The sequence below is a fragment of the Eulemur rufifrons genome, chromosome 7, assembly GCF_041146395.1.
Source record: "Eulemur rufifrons isolate Redbay chromosome 7, OSU_ERuf_1, whole genome shotgun sequence".
Taxonomy (NCBI): domain Eukaryota; kingdom Metazoa; phylum Chordata; class Mammalia; order Primates; family Lemuridae; genus Eulemur; species Eulemur rufifrons.
The window spans coordinates 286,559,630-286,576,089 of NC_090989.1; the positions used below are offsets into that span (position 1 = coordinate 286,559,630).

Consider the following 16,460-nt stretch of genomic DNA (forward strand, 5'->3'; position numbering starts at 1 on the left):
CAGAGTGTCCCTGCGGGAGCTAACACGGCCTTTGTAGGACTTGCTCTGAGCTTGTGCCCCGCCGGGCTTCTGCACGTCCCCGTCCCGTTCTTCCCATTCCCTGGCGGGTTCTGGAGCACGTCCTTCCTCAGCCCCGTCTCCAGGCCTGCTTCTGCGGGACCTGACCCAAGATACTGTGGTTTCTTTGACGACAAATAGTGTTTAGAGACTAGATCTGTGATCATTGCTACTGGGTTTTTTTTATTGCTCTCAGACTTTGTGGTGGAATTTTTTTTTCTGCTTTGAAATAGGGTCTCACTCTGTTGCGCAGGCTGGAATGCAATGGTGTCATTGTCACCAGCCGTAGCTGGTGTCTACAGCTCAGCGTAGCCCCAACCTCCTGGGCTCAAGTGATCCTCCTGCCTCAGTCTCGAGAGTAGCTGGGACTTGGCGAGCACCACCATGCCTAATTGTTTAATATTTTGCTATGTTGCCCAGACAGATCTCAAACTCCTGGCCTCATGTGATCCTCCCATTTCAGCCTCCTAAAGTGCTGGGGTTATAGGCAGTAGCCACTGTGCCCGGCTGACCTTTTTTTTTTTTAAGACAAAAGTGTGTCATGAATTTGATGGCATTTGTAATTCAAATTAAAAATTATAGGATTTTTACTTCATTTCTTTTATGTCTTTTTTCTTCTATCCTGAAAATTTTGACTTTTTGTCTTTTTACTTCACTTACTCTTTTTTCTAAATAGTGCTATTTTTAAAAATTCTATTTTTTAATTATTGCTCCTGTATATAAATATTGCTTGTATATAAATACAAGCAATTTTCATCTGATGATGTTGAGAGTTCCCAGACAAACCTTTTGTTATTCTAAATAATTCTTCTATAGATTATTTAGTTTTTTAGGTGGACTCAGTTGCACCATCTGTAGCTATATCATTTTTGACCCATGAATTCTTTAAAGTCTTTTTCAATTTCAAAATGTAAAATTTTAATTTTAATTAATCTTTTTCTCTCAGACTACTGCCTTAATTTCTAACTTGATCGAACGGAGGTTAGAGAGCATGCTCAGCATGGCAGTTTCCTTGGGGGTTTATTTGCAGTTGCTTTGCGGCTTAGCTTATGGTCAGCTTTGCTCATGGTCAGCCTTTGTAAATGTTCTGTCTTTGCTCAAGGGGAATATCTTTTCTCTAAATGTAAGAAGCACTGAGCTTTTTATATTTGCATGCTAAATCAAGTTTTCTACTTGTATTACTCAAATATTCTATATATTTACTAAAATTTTGCCTGATTGACCTATCAGTAATTAAGAGAGATTTGTTGAAATCTTTTTCTCTGTAGATCTGTGAGCTCTCTTGCTTTATATATTTATTTGTGTGTTTAACGCAATTATTTCGAATAGTTTGAAATGTGCAGCCCAGTATAAAAATGATCTAATAGATTACTAAGCAACTATTATGTACGTTTCTAAAATAGTAACTATGCGCTTCTGAATTTCCTTTGTAGAGGCTCGTTTCTTCCTTTTAAAAAAAAACTTTCTATTAAGGTCTCTGAGTAGTCATCCTCTCTAACTCCAATAATGGTTTTTGTCCCAGTGTGAATACGGATCCCTGAGCCTTTTTGTCTTTAAATGAGCGTTTGCCAGACGCATCCTTTTTCATCTTTTGACTTCCGGCCTTTCCGTGGCTTCATAGTTTAGGCTTGTCTCTTGGAAACTACATATTTTGTAACCGTATTTTATAAAATCTGGCTGAATCTCTATCACTGAATTGCGAAGTTTATTGTGACTGTTAATTTACTTGGACTTGCTTCATCCATCTTAGATTATGACAGTTTGTCCCATTTTTCTTATGTTTTTTTGCCTTTTTAATATTACTTGAGTTTGATTGTTTATTTGCCTGCATATCACATTTTTCCTTCTCCTGGTTTGAAAACTATAGATTCTATTTCTGTTCATTTAGTGGTTACCCTTGTAATGCACAACAAAAATCTATAGTTGTATTTTTTAACTTCCCTCTTGACAGCACTAAGACCTTGGAACAGTAGCTTCAATAACATTTCTCCCAACTTCTTTGTTACTGTTTTCTACCATGTTAGCCCTTTTTAGGAAATCCCTCAGAATAGATATTATTATTGTTTTGACTATATGGAGTCTGCGTTTATTTAGATTTACCAGTGTATTGGCTTAGTGTTCAGCCTTGCATCTCGGACCTTCCTTTAGAGATTTTCTTTCTTCCTGAGCTGCAGACATTCATGTGTAACGTGACGCATGTGTTCCTGAAATTGCCCTGCGCTGAAAACAGCGGAGCTGTAGGGGAAATGGAGGGGGCCCAGTGACTCGAGACCTGTTTAACTCTGTGACCAGAGCACTAAAAATCAAGAATGGTCCCAATAAAAAACAACAGCAAAGTTACCTGTGTTGGCATTTGTGCCAGCGTCAAAATCCCTGCTCCCCGGCAGCCTGCAGCCCCGAGGCTCAGCCCGTGTTGTCCCCGGAGACGAGGGTCCCGGGAAGACCAGCCTCAGCCTGTGCTTGTGCAGCTGGGACGTGAGGGGATTCTTGAGTCCAAACTAGTTCTTCTTTCCCCGTTTGCTCTATTGTTTTTGTGGAAGAAGTATGGCTTTAAATAATGAATGTTTCTTACTTTAAAAGTGACCTAGGGAAATCCAAAACCTTTGAGCCGCTAGTGTCCTCCTTCCCGCCGCCACACGTGTGAGACCCGGTGCCCGTGGGCAGCCCTCTCCGCCTCTGAGACCACCATGCCCCCCACACAACCACTGCTTCTCCTCTCATCTGCCCGCCCCGCGCAGGCCTAGATAACTCCCGCTGGTGCAGGAGCCTAAACTGAATCCCTGAAGTGATAAATCCTTCATCCTGTCTGCCTGCTAGAGGAAAGGGGAACCCTCATTGGTGGAAGACATTATCTGGAGTATTTCTGTTTCGTTTATGTATAATGTCCGGCATGCAATAAAAATTATTAGACATGCAAAGAGGCAGGACAAAAAAAGTATAGTAAAACAAAAAACAAACTAACTTACCATCTGAAAGCCATTCTGAGACTCCACAGCTGACATTTTCGTGTTATTTCTCTCTCTGTATGGTTATTGTTTCCATAGTTGAGCTCATCTGGGGTATATGAGTGTGTAGCCTACCTTTTTTTTTTTTTTTTTAACTTACCATGTCATAAGCCTCTTCTTACATCTCTGAAGTCATTTAAAATTTATTTAATTTAATTTATCAATTTATTTATAGAAATGGGGTCTCACTATGTTGCCCAGGCTGGACTCGAGCTCCTGGGCTCAAGCGATCCTCCCACCTCAGCTTCCTGAGTAGCTGGGACCACAGGCGTGAGCATTTTTAATATGCATTATATGGTGCTTCATGTAAATATTGCATATTTCACTTAATCTATGGTTGTATGTTTTATAATTTTTGTTACTGTTAAAGAACTTATAACAAAGCCTTTTGTGAATACAGATTGTTGTGGGTATGCTTGATTTCTTTAGCAGGTAATATCTTATAAATTAGTGGAATTTTTTAGGGCTTTAAGTAAGTATTTGCAAAGTGATTTCTCAGAAGATTATATAATTTACATAAATTTGATGGTGACCATCTCAAAAGCGGCTGCTGCACAACGGCTTGCGCTCAGGGGCCGGCGGGAGCCCACAGCCTCGTGGCGCGGACGGCTGCTGTGGCTCCAGCTGTCCTCACGCTCCCCTCAGGCTCCTTCCTCTGGCCCGGCCACTGTCTGCAGGACGTCAGGGTGGCCGGTGGCCAAACGGGCTTGCAGCCTTGGTCTCCACAGCGGGCCGTGCAGATGGGCACATTTCTGTTGCTCTTTCACATCCTCTTTGCTTTGATGTTTCTTCAAAGTAAAAGTGAGATACAGCAGGGGGAGGGGTTCAGGGCCCCTCACTGTCTTCCCGGCGTCCCTGAGGTTTCGGGAACTCCGTCACCCATAAGAGTTGAAATATACGTTAGCATAGTTTGAGATGAAGAATTATTGCAATGAAACACTGTGCATGGCCGGCAGCATTTACCTAAAACCCATCAGGCTGTGGCCGTCTCAGGCCTGGGGGTCTGATCTGTGGGGGCAGAGCTGGGGTGGGCTGCTCAGCAGGCAGAGGGTGGGGCAGGTGGTGAGCGGGGGGCCAAGCAGGACCCACAGGGACCCAGCGAGACTGGTCTGTGAGCAGAGACTGGCCGGCAAGTCCTTCCTGGGTCCAAGGGACCTTCTGAGCTCCTGGGTTCGGTGGGGGTGGGCCCTTATCTAGGGTTCCGGGGAGAAAACCCCAGGGAGCCAGCCCTGCCCGCCCTGCCCCCGCCCCTGTCCCGCTGCTCCGAGTTCCTCACAGGCCCGGGAGGCCCTCACCAGGTGTGGGGCTCTAGGAGCGTCCAGACTGTAGGCTCCTCTGGTCCACGGCCGGCCGGGGGCAGTGCCAGGCTTGGCGGTTCCCCCCCAGTGAAGCCAGAGGCGAGGAGGGCCTGTCGGGGACTCTGCAGGGGACGCTGTGGGTCTGGGGTTGTGGCTGTGGCCCTGCCCGCGGTGCTGCAGCTGCTGAGCTGGGTGGGCAGCTAAGCTGGGTGGGCAGCTGAGCTGGGTGGGCACCCTTCCTGGGTGGGCCCTGGAGGACCTGCCTGTGGCCTCGGAGCGGGGGGAGACCCACGTGCTGTGGGCCTTACGCAGTGCACACACCACGCCCTCACCTGGTGCCCGTGTCCCTGCAGGTGCCGTGGACCTGGAGGGCCAAGCAGAGGGGAAGAAGGAGGTGGAAGCTGACGCCGTCATGAGGAACGGCCCCCGGCCCATCGTGCCGTACAGCTCCATGTTCTGTCTGAGCCCCACCAACCTGTGAGTCCCTTCCCCTGCCCCTGCCCTGCCCATGGCCGTCCCGTCCATGGCCGTCCCGTCCGTACTCGCCACGGCCCCCAGGGACACAGGAGCCAGCAAGTCCTGGGCACACACCTGGCAGGGACCCAGGCTGCTCACGTCTTTGCTGACCACTGCAGTCCCTTGAGACACGTGCCCTGTCACCCCGTCACAGAAGAGCACACAGACGGGAGGTTCTGTGCCGTGTTCGGACGCACAGCCGGTCGGTCTCGGTGGAGCCGGGTCTGAATCCAGGCGGCAGCTCCAGAGCCCGCTGTTCACCCCCTGCAGTGTTTCCTCCTCGCTGCTCACGGGGCCCGTCGCCCCGCCTTGCACAGAGGCGCCATTGTACCCGTCACCCACACGTGCACGCGTGTACAGGGTTTCTGTTCACGTGTCCATTGCGTGTCCTCTCCTGTGCCTGTCCGTCACGCATTGCCGTCCACTCTCCAGTCCAGGGGCTTTCATCAGTCCTGCCGTGTTTACATGACAGACGGCGTTCTTGACACCGGGGTTGGCCCGGAATGAAGGAGACAGGCTGGGACCCCCGTCCTTGCCGGGCTTACGTGCCGGTGGGGACCCCCGTCCTAGCCGGGCTTACGTGCCGGTGGGGACCCCCGTCCTTGCCGGGCTTATGTGCCAGTGGCAGAGACAGACAGCAGGCGATACGCCCGAGTCCGAGACAGGAGGTCAGACAGGGCTCAGTGCAGAGAGAGACTGTCAAGGTGCCGAGTTAGGTGGCAGGTCGGGGTGGGGGCCCAGAGTGAGACTAGAGCAAAGACTTGAGGGAGGGGCTGCTCTCCAGCCCAGCCGGAGCAGCGTGGGGCAGACGGGGGGTCAGAGCACGGCGGGGGAGGCCGACCAAGCGCTGCCCACTGCGGGTCCGCCCGGCCCTTGTCCTGCGGCATCAGCCAGTGGTGTCCCCCGTCCCCCCGGCCTCCCCTGATCTCCGTGCCCTCACCACACGCACGCTCACGGGGTGGTCCCTGCCACGTCACCACAGGCTCACGGGCTGGTCCCTGCCACATCACCACATGCATGGTCATGGGGTGGTCCCTGCCACGTCACCACAGGCTCACGGGCTGGTCCCTGACACATCACCACAGGCTCACGGGGTGGTCCCTGCCACGTCACCACAGGCTCACGGGCTGGTCCCTGCCACGCTCACGGGGTGGTCCCTGACACATCACCACACGCACGCTCACGGGGTGGTCCCTGCCACGCTCACGGGGTGGTCCCTGCCACGTCACCACAGGCTCACGGGCTGGTCCCTGCCACGTCACCACAGGCTCACGGGCTGGTCCCTGCCACGTCACCACATGCATGGTCATGGGGTGGTCCCTGCCACGTCACCACACGCTCGTGGGGTGGTCCCTGCCACGTCAGGCCTGGCGGTGTGGTGGGGGAGGCAGCGGCGAGTGCCGGTGGGTGCAGCGTGCACATGGCCCCATGGAGAGTGGGGGAAGGTCAGGGAAGCTCTCCTGGAGGAGGCGCCTCGGCGGAAACATAAAGGGTGAAAAGTGCTGGGTGAAGAGGGAGGACGCAGGCGGCAGCGGAAGGCAGAGGGAGATGGGAAGGGCCTGCCCGCAGGTGTTGGGGGAGATCGATGGGACCAGAGGTGGACGCGTTCAGACTGCACCTCAGCAGCGTCCTTGGATGGGGAGAATGGAGACAGGCCACGTGGTGGTTTGACCGGGGCGGTCAAGGGAGAGGTTTGGACCTCAGTGCCTGGGAGAGACCTTGGAGGCGGAGCCTGGTGACTCTGCAGCCGTGGAAGGGGGGAGTGGCAGGGGCGACGCGGTGCGTTCACCAGCACCAGCGGGGCTGTGGGGTCTGGGTGCGCCGGGTCCGCCCACAGACCCTGCAAAGCCCAGGGCAGCTGGGGGGGCCCAGGGGTCTGAGCTGGAGGCGGAGCTGAGTGGCAGAAACCCGGACACAAGCCAGACTGGACGGCTGTTAAATTAGGAGAAAAAGTTTCTCTTTGAAGGAGGGAGAAGTGAGGGGTGAAGAACCCGCAGGCCGTCAGTGGGCCTGGGGGCAGCCCCAGGGACGTGGGGGCAGGAGCCGGATGGGGACGAGGAGATGCTCATGGGGTCCCTCCTAGGAAGGGAGAGGAGTGGGGGTCCGAGATGGAAGGTCCTCGGGATGTCGGGGTAAGAGGCTGCAGGGGAGGATGGGGCCATGGTGTGTCTGGGAGGCAGGAGGCTCAGGTGGTCCCTGGTGTCGGCGGGAGAGACAGCCCCCCACCCACCGCCGTCCACGCCTGCCGCTGACCTCCTGGTCGCGTGTGCTGCTGCACGTGGTGCTGCACGTGGTGCTCGTCTGCGGGAGAGTCCCCTGTCCATGCCCACACTGTTTGCGGGGTTCCACCTGCTGGAATGGGGCCCCTTGAGTCCAGGGCTGCCTGTCCTGTTCCTCACTGTGTCCCCCGGAGTCCAGCACACGCCGCAGGGCAGGTGCTCAGTGATGCTGAATGAGTGAGTGCAGGTGAACAGGTGACTGGAGCAGCAGGCGAGCGTGTGGTAGCGTGTGGTAGCGTGTGGCAGCTGGGACGGGGTGTGCACCCGGGAAGGCCCCCGAGACGGGTGCTGGGCAAGAGAGGCCTGCTGTCTGCGGGGCTGGTGCTGAGGTCCCCCCTCTCTGGGCAGCACCCTGCACCCTGCGCGCGGCCAGCCTGCCCTCGGAGGGCCAGGTGGGCGCTTTGGAGCCATGGTGGGCTGCGCCCCTCAGCTGTGCCGCAGACGGCAGGCGGATAAATGGCTGTCGTGATGCTCCAGCAACGTGTCGTCCACGCCGACGGTGGCAGGCTGATTTGGCCTGCGAGCCAAAGTGTGCTGACCCCCGGGACGGGGTCTGCCGCCTTCCCGCCCCTGGTCAGGGACCTCAGCCACCGTCCGGCACTCGGCTGGGGCCCCCCAACCCGGGGCGCTCGAGAAGCGAGGCTCTGGTGCCCCCCAACCCCCGAGGGAGCTGAGGGAGCTCCTTCTGCAGGGAGGGGCCCGGCGCGGCTCCGGGGCCCGTGGTGACCCGCGCTTCGCCCCACAGGCTGCGCCGCTTCTGCCACTACATCGTCACCATGCGGTACTTCGAGATGGTCATTCTCGTGGTCATCGCCCTGAGCAGCATCGCCCTGGCCGCCGAGGACCCTGTGCGGACAGACTCCCCCCGGAACAACGTGAGTGGCTGTGGGGGTCCCCTCCCCCTCCGCTGTGTCCCTCCCCTGGGGGGCGTCTGGGGCAGGACGAGCTGGGACGTGCCAGGGCCGGTGCCGGAGGGTCGTGCGTCTGTCTCCCTCCTGACACCGGCGGCGCCCTGGCCGCCGGGCTGCCTGCCCAGCCCGGAGGAAACGGGAAGCAGCCCTGGCCCCGCCGCCCGGCGTGGCCGCTGGGAGTGACCTTGCTTTCGGTTTCAGGCTCTGAAGTACATGGATTACATTTTCACAGGCGTCTTCACCTTCGAGATGGTGATAAAGGTGAGCGCGGTGGCCCCGACGCCCCGGTGTCTTGCTCACCCTCCCTCGCGACCCAGGTGGGACTGGGGGTGGCGGTTAAACCACCGTCCCCGTGGCCTCTCGCGAAGGTGTGTGCTGGGTAGCGCCGGGTGTGCTCTGGGAGGGAACCGTGCACGTGTGTGTGGTGACACGGGAGCACACGCTGCGTGTGTACGTGACGTGTTCTGGAGGTAAGAGGCTTTGTTGGTCACTGAGGCTGCCCCCAGCACAGGCTCCCCGTGGAGCTGCCCCCCGAGTGTGCCTGGGCGTCTGCTGCTCTCGAAACACGCGGGCTACGGGCTTCACTGTGCACCTGTGGCTGAGCCCCCGGCCTGTCCCGTGACAGCAGAGGAGACACTGGAGGGCAGAGGGTTGGAAGGCTGCGGGCAGCAGGTGCCGAAGACGCAGATTTAAAGGGATCTGGTGTCCGGTGATGGGCTGAGGGTCTGCCCCTTCGGCGCAGCCTTCGCTTCTGTCTCTGAGAGTTGACGTGAGGTGCTGCCTTGTCCGTGTCTGGCGGCCGTGGCACTCGGGTATTTGCACAGGCGCGTTCGGTGTGGTTGAGTGTGCACATGTGCACATCCGTGACCCCAGTGCAGATCGGGGCACACACGTGCCCGTGCGCGTGCACTCAGGTGGCATCTGCGTGCGCCATCCCCATTTCCCAGACCAGGAGGCCGAGGCTTGGAGATGTCGTGGCACTTGCCCAAGTCACAGCACCAGGGGTGGCAGAGCCAGGACATGCATGAGGGTCCATGTAACTTAGAGCAGCTGTTCTTCCTGCTGCCCTGAGCTGAGCCTCTGAGGTCTGGGCAGGGTGTGGCCCCTGGGGCCGCATGTGCCTGGAGAGCAGGTGGAGACGGACACCCCACGGTGTCATCCAGGCTCCAGGGAAGCTGGGAGCCCAGGCAGGTCTCAGGCGGTCGCAAGCCATGTAGGGACACTTGGGTCCAAAGGCCCATTGAGGCCCTTAGAGGGCATGACCCAGACTGTGTCCCCTGCCCTGGGAGGGTGTGGGAGAGTGCCCAGGCCACACTGAAGCCGCAGACGTGCACGTCCACGCACGACCCACCAGTGGAGCCTGTGCTGGGCGGGAGTGACCTGGAGCCACGTCCTCCCCCCGTGACCCTGGGACACTGTGTCCCTAAAGTGCGTTTCTCCCCCTGAAGATGATCGACTTGGGACTGCTGCTTCACCCTGGAGCCTACTTCCGGGACCTGTGGAACATTCTGGACTTCATTGTGGTCAGTGGGGCCCTGGTGGCGTTTGCCTTCTCGTAAGTAACCACGTCTGCTCGGAGTCCGGCCGGGTGTGGCCCCCAGAACTGTGGTGTGGGGGACAGTGTCTGTGGCTCCACGACTGCCACGTGGGGCCTGTCCGTCCCCGATGTGGCCTGTCCGTCCCCGACGTGGCCTGTGCTGCTGGTACTGGGTGCACAGGCCTCCGGCCCGTGCGGCCTCTGCCCCGCAGGGCCCCTGAGAGCACCCTCACTTGCTCTGAGGTGACTGCCTGACCTCCTGTGGTTTCCCAGCCAGAGCTGGTGGCCGTCTTCCCCCTTGGGGGATCAGGCTGTTCCCTTGACTCCCCCGTTGATGACACTGTGCCCTGCTTGAGTCGGAGCTGGAGGTGGCTATGTCAGGCTCTGCGTGGAGAGCATTGGGGGCTCAGGTGGGACTCGGGGTGGGAGACACAACAGGGAAGGGAAGTTGTGGGGTGAGAGCCAGAGACAAGGAAGACCCTCGTGGATGGCAGGTCCGGGGGCTTCGTCCTCTCTGTGCCCCTGGGAGGGCTGCCCCCGCAGAGGCCTCCGCTCTGTCCTGCGGCGTCACTGACTCTGCTCTCTTTGCCTTCCTGTTGCTGGACTCTCGGTAGGAGCTTCACGGGGTAATGCCTCCCCCCCCCATCACAGCACACCAGCGCCCGTCTCGGGCTGTTCCATCACCAGCCTCACCTGCTCACCACCTCCCCACCTGGGCTGCATGCTGCCAGGAGCCATGTCCCCAGGCCCGGTGTCCCTGTCATGCCTCTGGGGGCTGGGTTAGGGGCTGGGCTGCACATGTCCAGTCCTTGGTGAGGTGTCCCCGTCCAGTGCTGGAGGCTGGGAACAGCGGCCTGGAGGGCAGTGAGGGCTCTGGTGGCAGCTGTCAGCGGTGGTCCCCGGATGTTGGATGTCCCCAGGTGCCTTCCCCGTGGCTCCTCTCTCGAGATGCAGCTTTCTTTCCCCTCTTTCCTCTCCACACAAGCCCCCTGCAATGCCCAGCTTCTCCTCGGGGCGTCTTAGTAGACCCTCCTTCCATGATAAAGGAGAGGAGAACTTTGCCAGAGTGTCAGCAGGGGGCTGGGGAGCGAGGACGCCACAGCCAGGGCTGCTAGAGACAGTCCCCGCGGGAGGGGGGAAGGGTGAGACCCAGCCCGGTGGCCTCAGAGCAAGAGGACGGTGGCGGCAGGCCCTGAGCCGGCCATGCGGCGGGGACACCAGGGGCCGCCTCCCAGAGGAAGGCCCCTCCCTGCAGACGCAGAGTGGCTTTCCTCCTGCCCTGCCCCGCCCTGGGCCGGTCTGTCCTGCTGCTCCCTGCAGGCGGAGGCGGCGGGTTTGAGGGGGCAGATCGGGAGGGCTGCAGTGGTGGGAGTCGCTGGCGTGGTCGGGAGGCTGCTCCCACCCAGACGCCAGGTGTTTCGGGGGAGTTGAATTTGACTCTGGGGTGTCGGCCGCTGCTAGGGGGGCAGAGGGCTGGGGTGCCCACACTCTCCCGTCCCCAGGAAGAAGGCCTGGGCCGTACAACTCGCTCTGCCCGGTCCATCCCAGAGCTCTGTGGAGCCCAGGGAAGACCACTGGTGGCAGGACCACCCACATGCAGGCCATACCCCTCTGAACATGGGGCTCGGGCTCCGGGTGTGGGGGAAGCCCACCCAGTCCTGGGCCCTCAGCTCCGGCCCCCGTGCCCCGCCAAGTGGGCTGTGGCTTTGCTTCTGAGAACGGGCCTCTCCTTGACACCGCTGGCCTGGCCGCGGGTGGGGTCAGCAGGAGCTCTGGCCCCAGGACCTGCTGGTTCCCGGGCCCCTGACGGGCAGAGGCAGCTACCCGGGTCTGCTCCCGCTTTTTCTGCGGGAGGCCCTGATGTGGGCCCACTGAGCTTGCTTCTCGCGCCTGGAGTCTTCTCTCCCTGATGTCCTCTCTGGCCACCCTCGCTGTGGACGTGCCGTGTCCCTTGCGCTCTCTGTCTCTCTGTGGCTCTTCCTCCCCTCCCCCCACCCTTAGTTCATCTCTTTGTCCGTCCGCCTTTCCCGTCACCTCTGTGCTTGTCTGACTTTGTCTCCTTACTGTCCATTCCGCTCCTTCTTCCTTCCTGTCAGTGTCTGTCATCTGGGAGTGTTGGGGGGGCTTAGATACGTAGGAAGAGGCCAGACAAGACCCCTTACCTCCCTCTACCAGGACTGAAAAGCAGGGGAAAAGGCCCTTCAGAAGGTTCTAGCACTAAAGGACCTGCTTGTAGACTTCCACTTCTGGATCTGCAGTCCTTGTGCAGGCTCCTCTGTCCTCCGCATTCCTGGAGGCTGGTTTGGGGCGGGTGTCAGTGAAGGTCTGAGGGAAGGGCTTCTTCCAGCTGGAAGCTCGGCTCTCCCAGTACACCAGGTGCTGCTGTCCTGGCCCTGTCCCCGTCCCCGTCCCCAGCCCCTGTCCTCAGATGAGGCCCAGGCCAGGCAGCCCATGGGAGGAGACGGGGGCCCGTGGGGGCTGCAGGGCAAGGCCTCGCTGCTCCCGGCTCCTCTGCCCTGGAGCCTGAGACAGAGCGTGCAGAGGAGTGTGAGCCAGACCCTGGTGGGCCGCGGGGAGCTGGGCACACCCACGCTTCCTGCCTGTCTGCATCTGTGGTTTCTCCCTTCTAGAGGATCCAAAGGGAAAGACATCAACACCATCAAGTCCCTGAGAGTCCTACGTGTCCTGCGGCCCCTCAAGACCATCAAACGGCTGCCCAAGCTCAAGGTTGGAGCCTGGAGTTGAGGCTTGAAGGGTGTGCTGTGCATGTGTGCACACGTGTGCACATGTGTGTGCACGGCACATGAGTGTGTGCATACATGTGCGTGCGTGCACATGTCTTCCCAAATCACATACCTGCATGAGGGGGATGGGCTCCCTCAGCTGTAAGCCCCCTGCCCAGTAGACCGTGTTCCCAGCAGTCTCCTGTGTGACTCCTCTTCCTTGGCCTAGTGGGGCCAGACGGCACAGGGCAGGGCAGAAGGGGCTGCCCGGAGCGGGGAGGGTCGTGGAGGGGAAGTGCTGGCAGGGCAGCGGCCCCGGGAAGGCAGGGTAGGACGATGGGCACAGCTGAGGTGGATGAAGGATGAGTGTGAGCCCAAACACTTGGAGTTGTGCTAAAATCTAATAATTACTGAGCGTGTGCCAGGCACTGTGCTAAGTGCTTTATATGCTTTAACTCATTTAATCCTCCAAATTTTCTGCACTAGTTTCTGTTATTAACAGCTTGGGAATGTAAGCCATGGAGGGCGTTAGGCAATGTGGGAATTGCAGAAAAAAGTTGGCTTAGACCCTGGGTGTGAAGGGTTGGGCTGGTGGACAGCTTGGGGAGGCATCCAGAAACCCCCTGTGTCCAGGTGGGGTGCACCTGGTATGGGAGGGGAAGGGCATGGTGCAGGTGGGTGTCTGGTTGTGCCAGGCAGCGTCTCGGGAGATGGCGGTGGCTCTGCCAGGCAGCTCAAGAGCAGGACAGCTTAGGAGACGTCTCCTTGGTTCTGAGGGTAGCACTGGGCACACAGGGAACGTGGAGCTTCCAGGTAGGGGAAGAACATGGGAGAAAGCCCGTGGAGGTGGTGGCAGACAACAGAGTCACATCCGAAGTCCCTGTCCTGGAGCTGGGCCAGAGCCCCACATCACTTCCCACCGATGGGCAGGGGTGAAGCGTGACCTACTGCAGGGCCCCTCTGCGCCAGCCCCGCCTGGGCTCCCGGCTGTCCCGTTTCTGTGGCCTGATGCTGACCTAGGAGACCAGGTCTCTTAGGCGCCCCCAGCTCGTCCTAGCACCGCCCGCCCACTCCTTCAAGGCCAGAATGGCTCCCTTGCCAGAGAGAGCATCAACCGGGCTCCGTGTCGGGGCAGCTGGCAGCAGAGCCCCGCCACGGTCAGGGCCCTGAGGGCCTTGCAGGGGTCTCGAATGCCCAGGGGCATCTGGGCCTCAGTGGTCCCGAGGTTCTGAGTCTGTAGATGCCCTGCCCCGCCTGGTCCTCTCTGGTCTGCTCCATAGCCTTTCTGCTCCTGGCCTCTCCCATGCCCCTCCCCTCATGGCTCCACCCCTTCCCCATGGCCCCACCCCTCCCCTCATGGCACCACCCCTCAATGGCTTCACTCCTGTCTCCACAAGGCCCCACCCCTCATGGCTCCACCCCTCAATGGCTCCACCCCTGTCTCCACAAGGCCCCACCCCTCAATGGCCCCACCCCTGTCTCCACAAGGCTCCACCCCTCAATGGCTCCACCCCTGTCTCCACAAGGCCCCACCCCTCAATGGCTCCACCCCTGTCTCCACAAGGCTCCACCCCTCTTTCCACATGGCTCCAGCCCTCTTCTCATGGCCCCACCTCTTGTGGCTCTACCCTCCCCTATGGCCGCACCCTCCTTTGCAGCTCCGCCCATCCCTGTGGCCCCACCCTCCCCAATGGCCCCACCCTCCTTTGCGGCTCCGCCCATCCCTTGACTCACACCCATGTGGCCCCACCCTCATGGCTCCGCCCCCTCCCTGCAGGCTGTGTTTGACTGCGTGGTGAACTCGCTGAAGAACGTCCTCAACATCCTGATTGTCTACATGCTCTTCATGTTCATATTCGCCGTCATTGCGGTGCAGCTCTTCAAAGGGAAGTTTTTCTACTGCACTGATGAATCCAAGGAGCTGGAGAGGGACTGCAGGTAAACCGAGGCAGGCTGGGGTGGGGTCCAGAACCCCATCATACAGAGAACCCTTGCAGTTCCCTCGTGACCAGGTGGGGCTGGTCACGTGGCTTGGGAGACTCCCCTGCAAAGCAGTGGGGACCTTGCTTGAGGGCCGGGGAGGGCCCTGCCTGGGGTGTGCCCCGCCACCACAGACGGGGGGACGAGGCCCCGTCGCTGGCGCCACACCAGGGGCTCCCGTGGCCTCCTCAGTGGGTCGGGACCACCGCGTTCTGAGGGAAACCATCTCCCGGCCCGCGCACATCCCGGAGCTCACCGCGGCCACGGGGTGTCACCCGGCTCTCTCATCCCTGGAGGTCCAGGCTGGGCCCCGGGCAGGAGGACTGGCTGCCCAGCAGCTGGAGCCACTTCTGAGGCCTCAGATCCTCCGGGGCCGCCCTGCCTCCGGAGCGGGCAGAAGGGAGCCCCTGGAGCCGCCGGAGTAGCGGCAGCGGCCGGTGTGGACCCCGAGCAAGGCGGCGCTGGCAGCTTCTTCTTGCCTGCGCGGTGGTGGCCCCGATGTCTCTGGTTATGTGGCAGTTTCCTGTGTGCACATCCCGCGGTTCACTTGCCACTGTGTGACTGATGGGCACGTGGGTTGTTTCGGCCGGGGGCCGTCGTGAGCAGGGCCTCTGGGCTGCGCCGTGCGCACGTGTCTGCGGTGAGCAGTGCGCATGCACTGTGTGCACGCATCTGCTGGTGAGCAATGCGCATGCGCCCTGCGCACGCGTCTGCTGGTGAGCAGTGCGCTCATCTCCCAGACTTCCAGGAGTGACTTGCGGGTCCCGGACTGTGCCTTATGTCCAGCTGTGGCAGATGCTGCCAGACGTTGTGGAAGGTGACACTGTCGCCAGCGTGATGACAGCGATAGTCCCTCCACACCTGCACCGATACTTGGTGTTTTCCGTGTTGTTTTTTGGCCTTTCCCTGTGGTTTGATTGCGCTTGTGTGGTGACCAGTGAGGCTGGGCCTCTTTTCCTAGCCGCGTGGATTAGCCACGGAGACGTCCTTCCCGGAGCGTCCGTTCAGCCTGTGCCTGTCGTGCCCGGGGCCTGCGCGTCTGTGCGGTTGACGCTCCAGACGGGAAGCGAAGCCTCCGCGGTCCGCGGCCTCCGTGTGGAGGGGGCGCTCTGCCCCTCAGTGGTGTCCGTCAGGGAAGAAAACTATAGATTTTAGTATAGTCCCACTTGCTTTTTAAAATTCTTTTATAGTGAGTACTCTTTGCATCTTGTTTAAGAAATCTACCCAAGGTCAAGGACTTTGTTCATGTTTTCTTCTAAAAGTTTTATTTTTGCCTTTCACATTAAGATCTGCAATCTCTCTGGAGCTGCTAGTCACGTGTTACGGGAGGCAGGACTAAAAATAAGTTTCCTGGAGATGGATATACAATTGACCTGGCATCATTTATTTGAGAAGATCCTTTTTTCCCCACTGCAGTGGGCTCCTGGCTTTTTTTTTTTTTTTAACAGCTTTATTGAGATATAATTCACATGCCACGTAATTTGTTCACAACCATCCATTTAATGTGTGTCGTTCCTAGGTTTTAGTGCATTCACAGATCCATGCAGTCATCCCTGCAGTCAATTTCAGAACATTTTCATCACCTCAAAAAAACAAAAATAAACCTGTGTCTTTTAGCTGTCACCTCCCGTGTCCCCATCCCCACGCCTAAGCAACAGCTGATCTATTTTTTATATCGGTAAATTTCCATGTCTGGACATTTAAAAAAATGGAATTATACAATACGTGGTCTTTTGTAACTGGCTTCTTTTACTGAACATGTTTAGGTTCCCCGTGTTGCGGCATGTTCGGTGCTTCGTTCCTGCTCATGGCTGAGCGTCCACCCTGTGACGTGCCACTCTGTACTTACTCATTCCCGTGTTGATGGACATTGGGGTTGTCTCTGTTTTCTGCTTATTATGAGTAACGCCACTGTAGACATTTGTGTGCGGTCTTTGTGTGGACCTGTGTTTCCATTTGTCTTGGGTGTACATCTGGAAGTGGAATTGATGGGTGATTTGGTAACTGTGTTTAACTGTTTGAGGAGAAGCCAGACTTTATGTTCCTACCAGCAATGTATAAGGGCTCTGAATTTTCTATGTTCTTGTCGATATCTGTTATTTTCCAGTTTTTTCATTTTTGTTTGTTTTTTGAAATGACAGCCATCCTGGTGTG

General features: G+C 57.9%; 1 protein-coding gene across 2 annotated transcripts in view; it reads left to right on the forward strand.

Moving 5' to 3' along the window:
* Positions 1–16,460, forward strand: part of CACNA1B (calcium voltage-gated channel subunit alpha1 B) — a 187,868-nt gene that overhangs the window by 118,385 nt on the left and 53,023 nt on the right. For both annotated transcript variants that reach the window (XM_069477199.1, XM_069477200.1), the window contains exons 21-27: positions 4,122–4,124; positions 4,714–4,837; positions 7,901–8,030; positions 8,268–8,327; positions 9,515–9,621; positions 12,234–12,330; positions 14,104–14,264. In XM_069477199.1, coding sequence (XP_069333300.1) covers positions 4,122–4,124; positions 4,714–4,837; positions 7,901–8,030; positions 8,268–8,327; positions 9,515–9,621; positions 12,234–12,330; positions 14,104–14,264 — 682 coding nt within the window. The remainder of the gene's footprint in view (positions 1–4,121; positions 4,125–4,713; positions 4,838–7,900; positions 8,031–8,267; positions 8,328–9,514; positions 9,622–12,233; positions 12,331–14,103; positions 14,265–16,460) is intronic.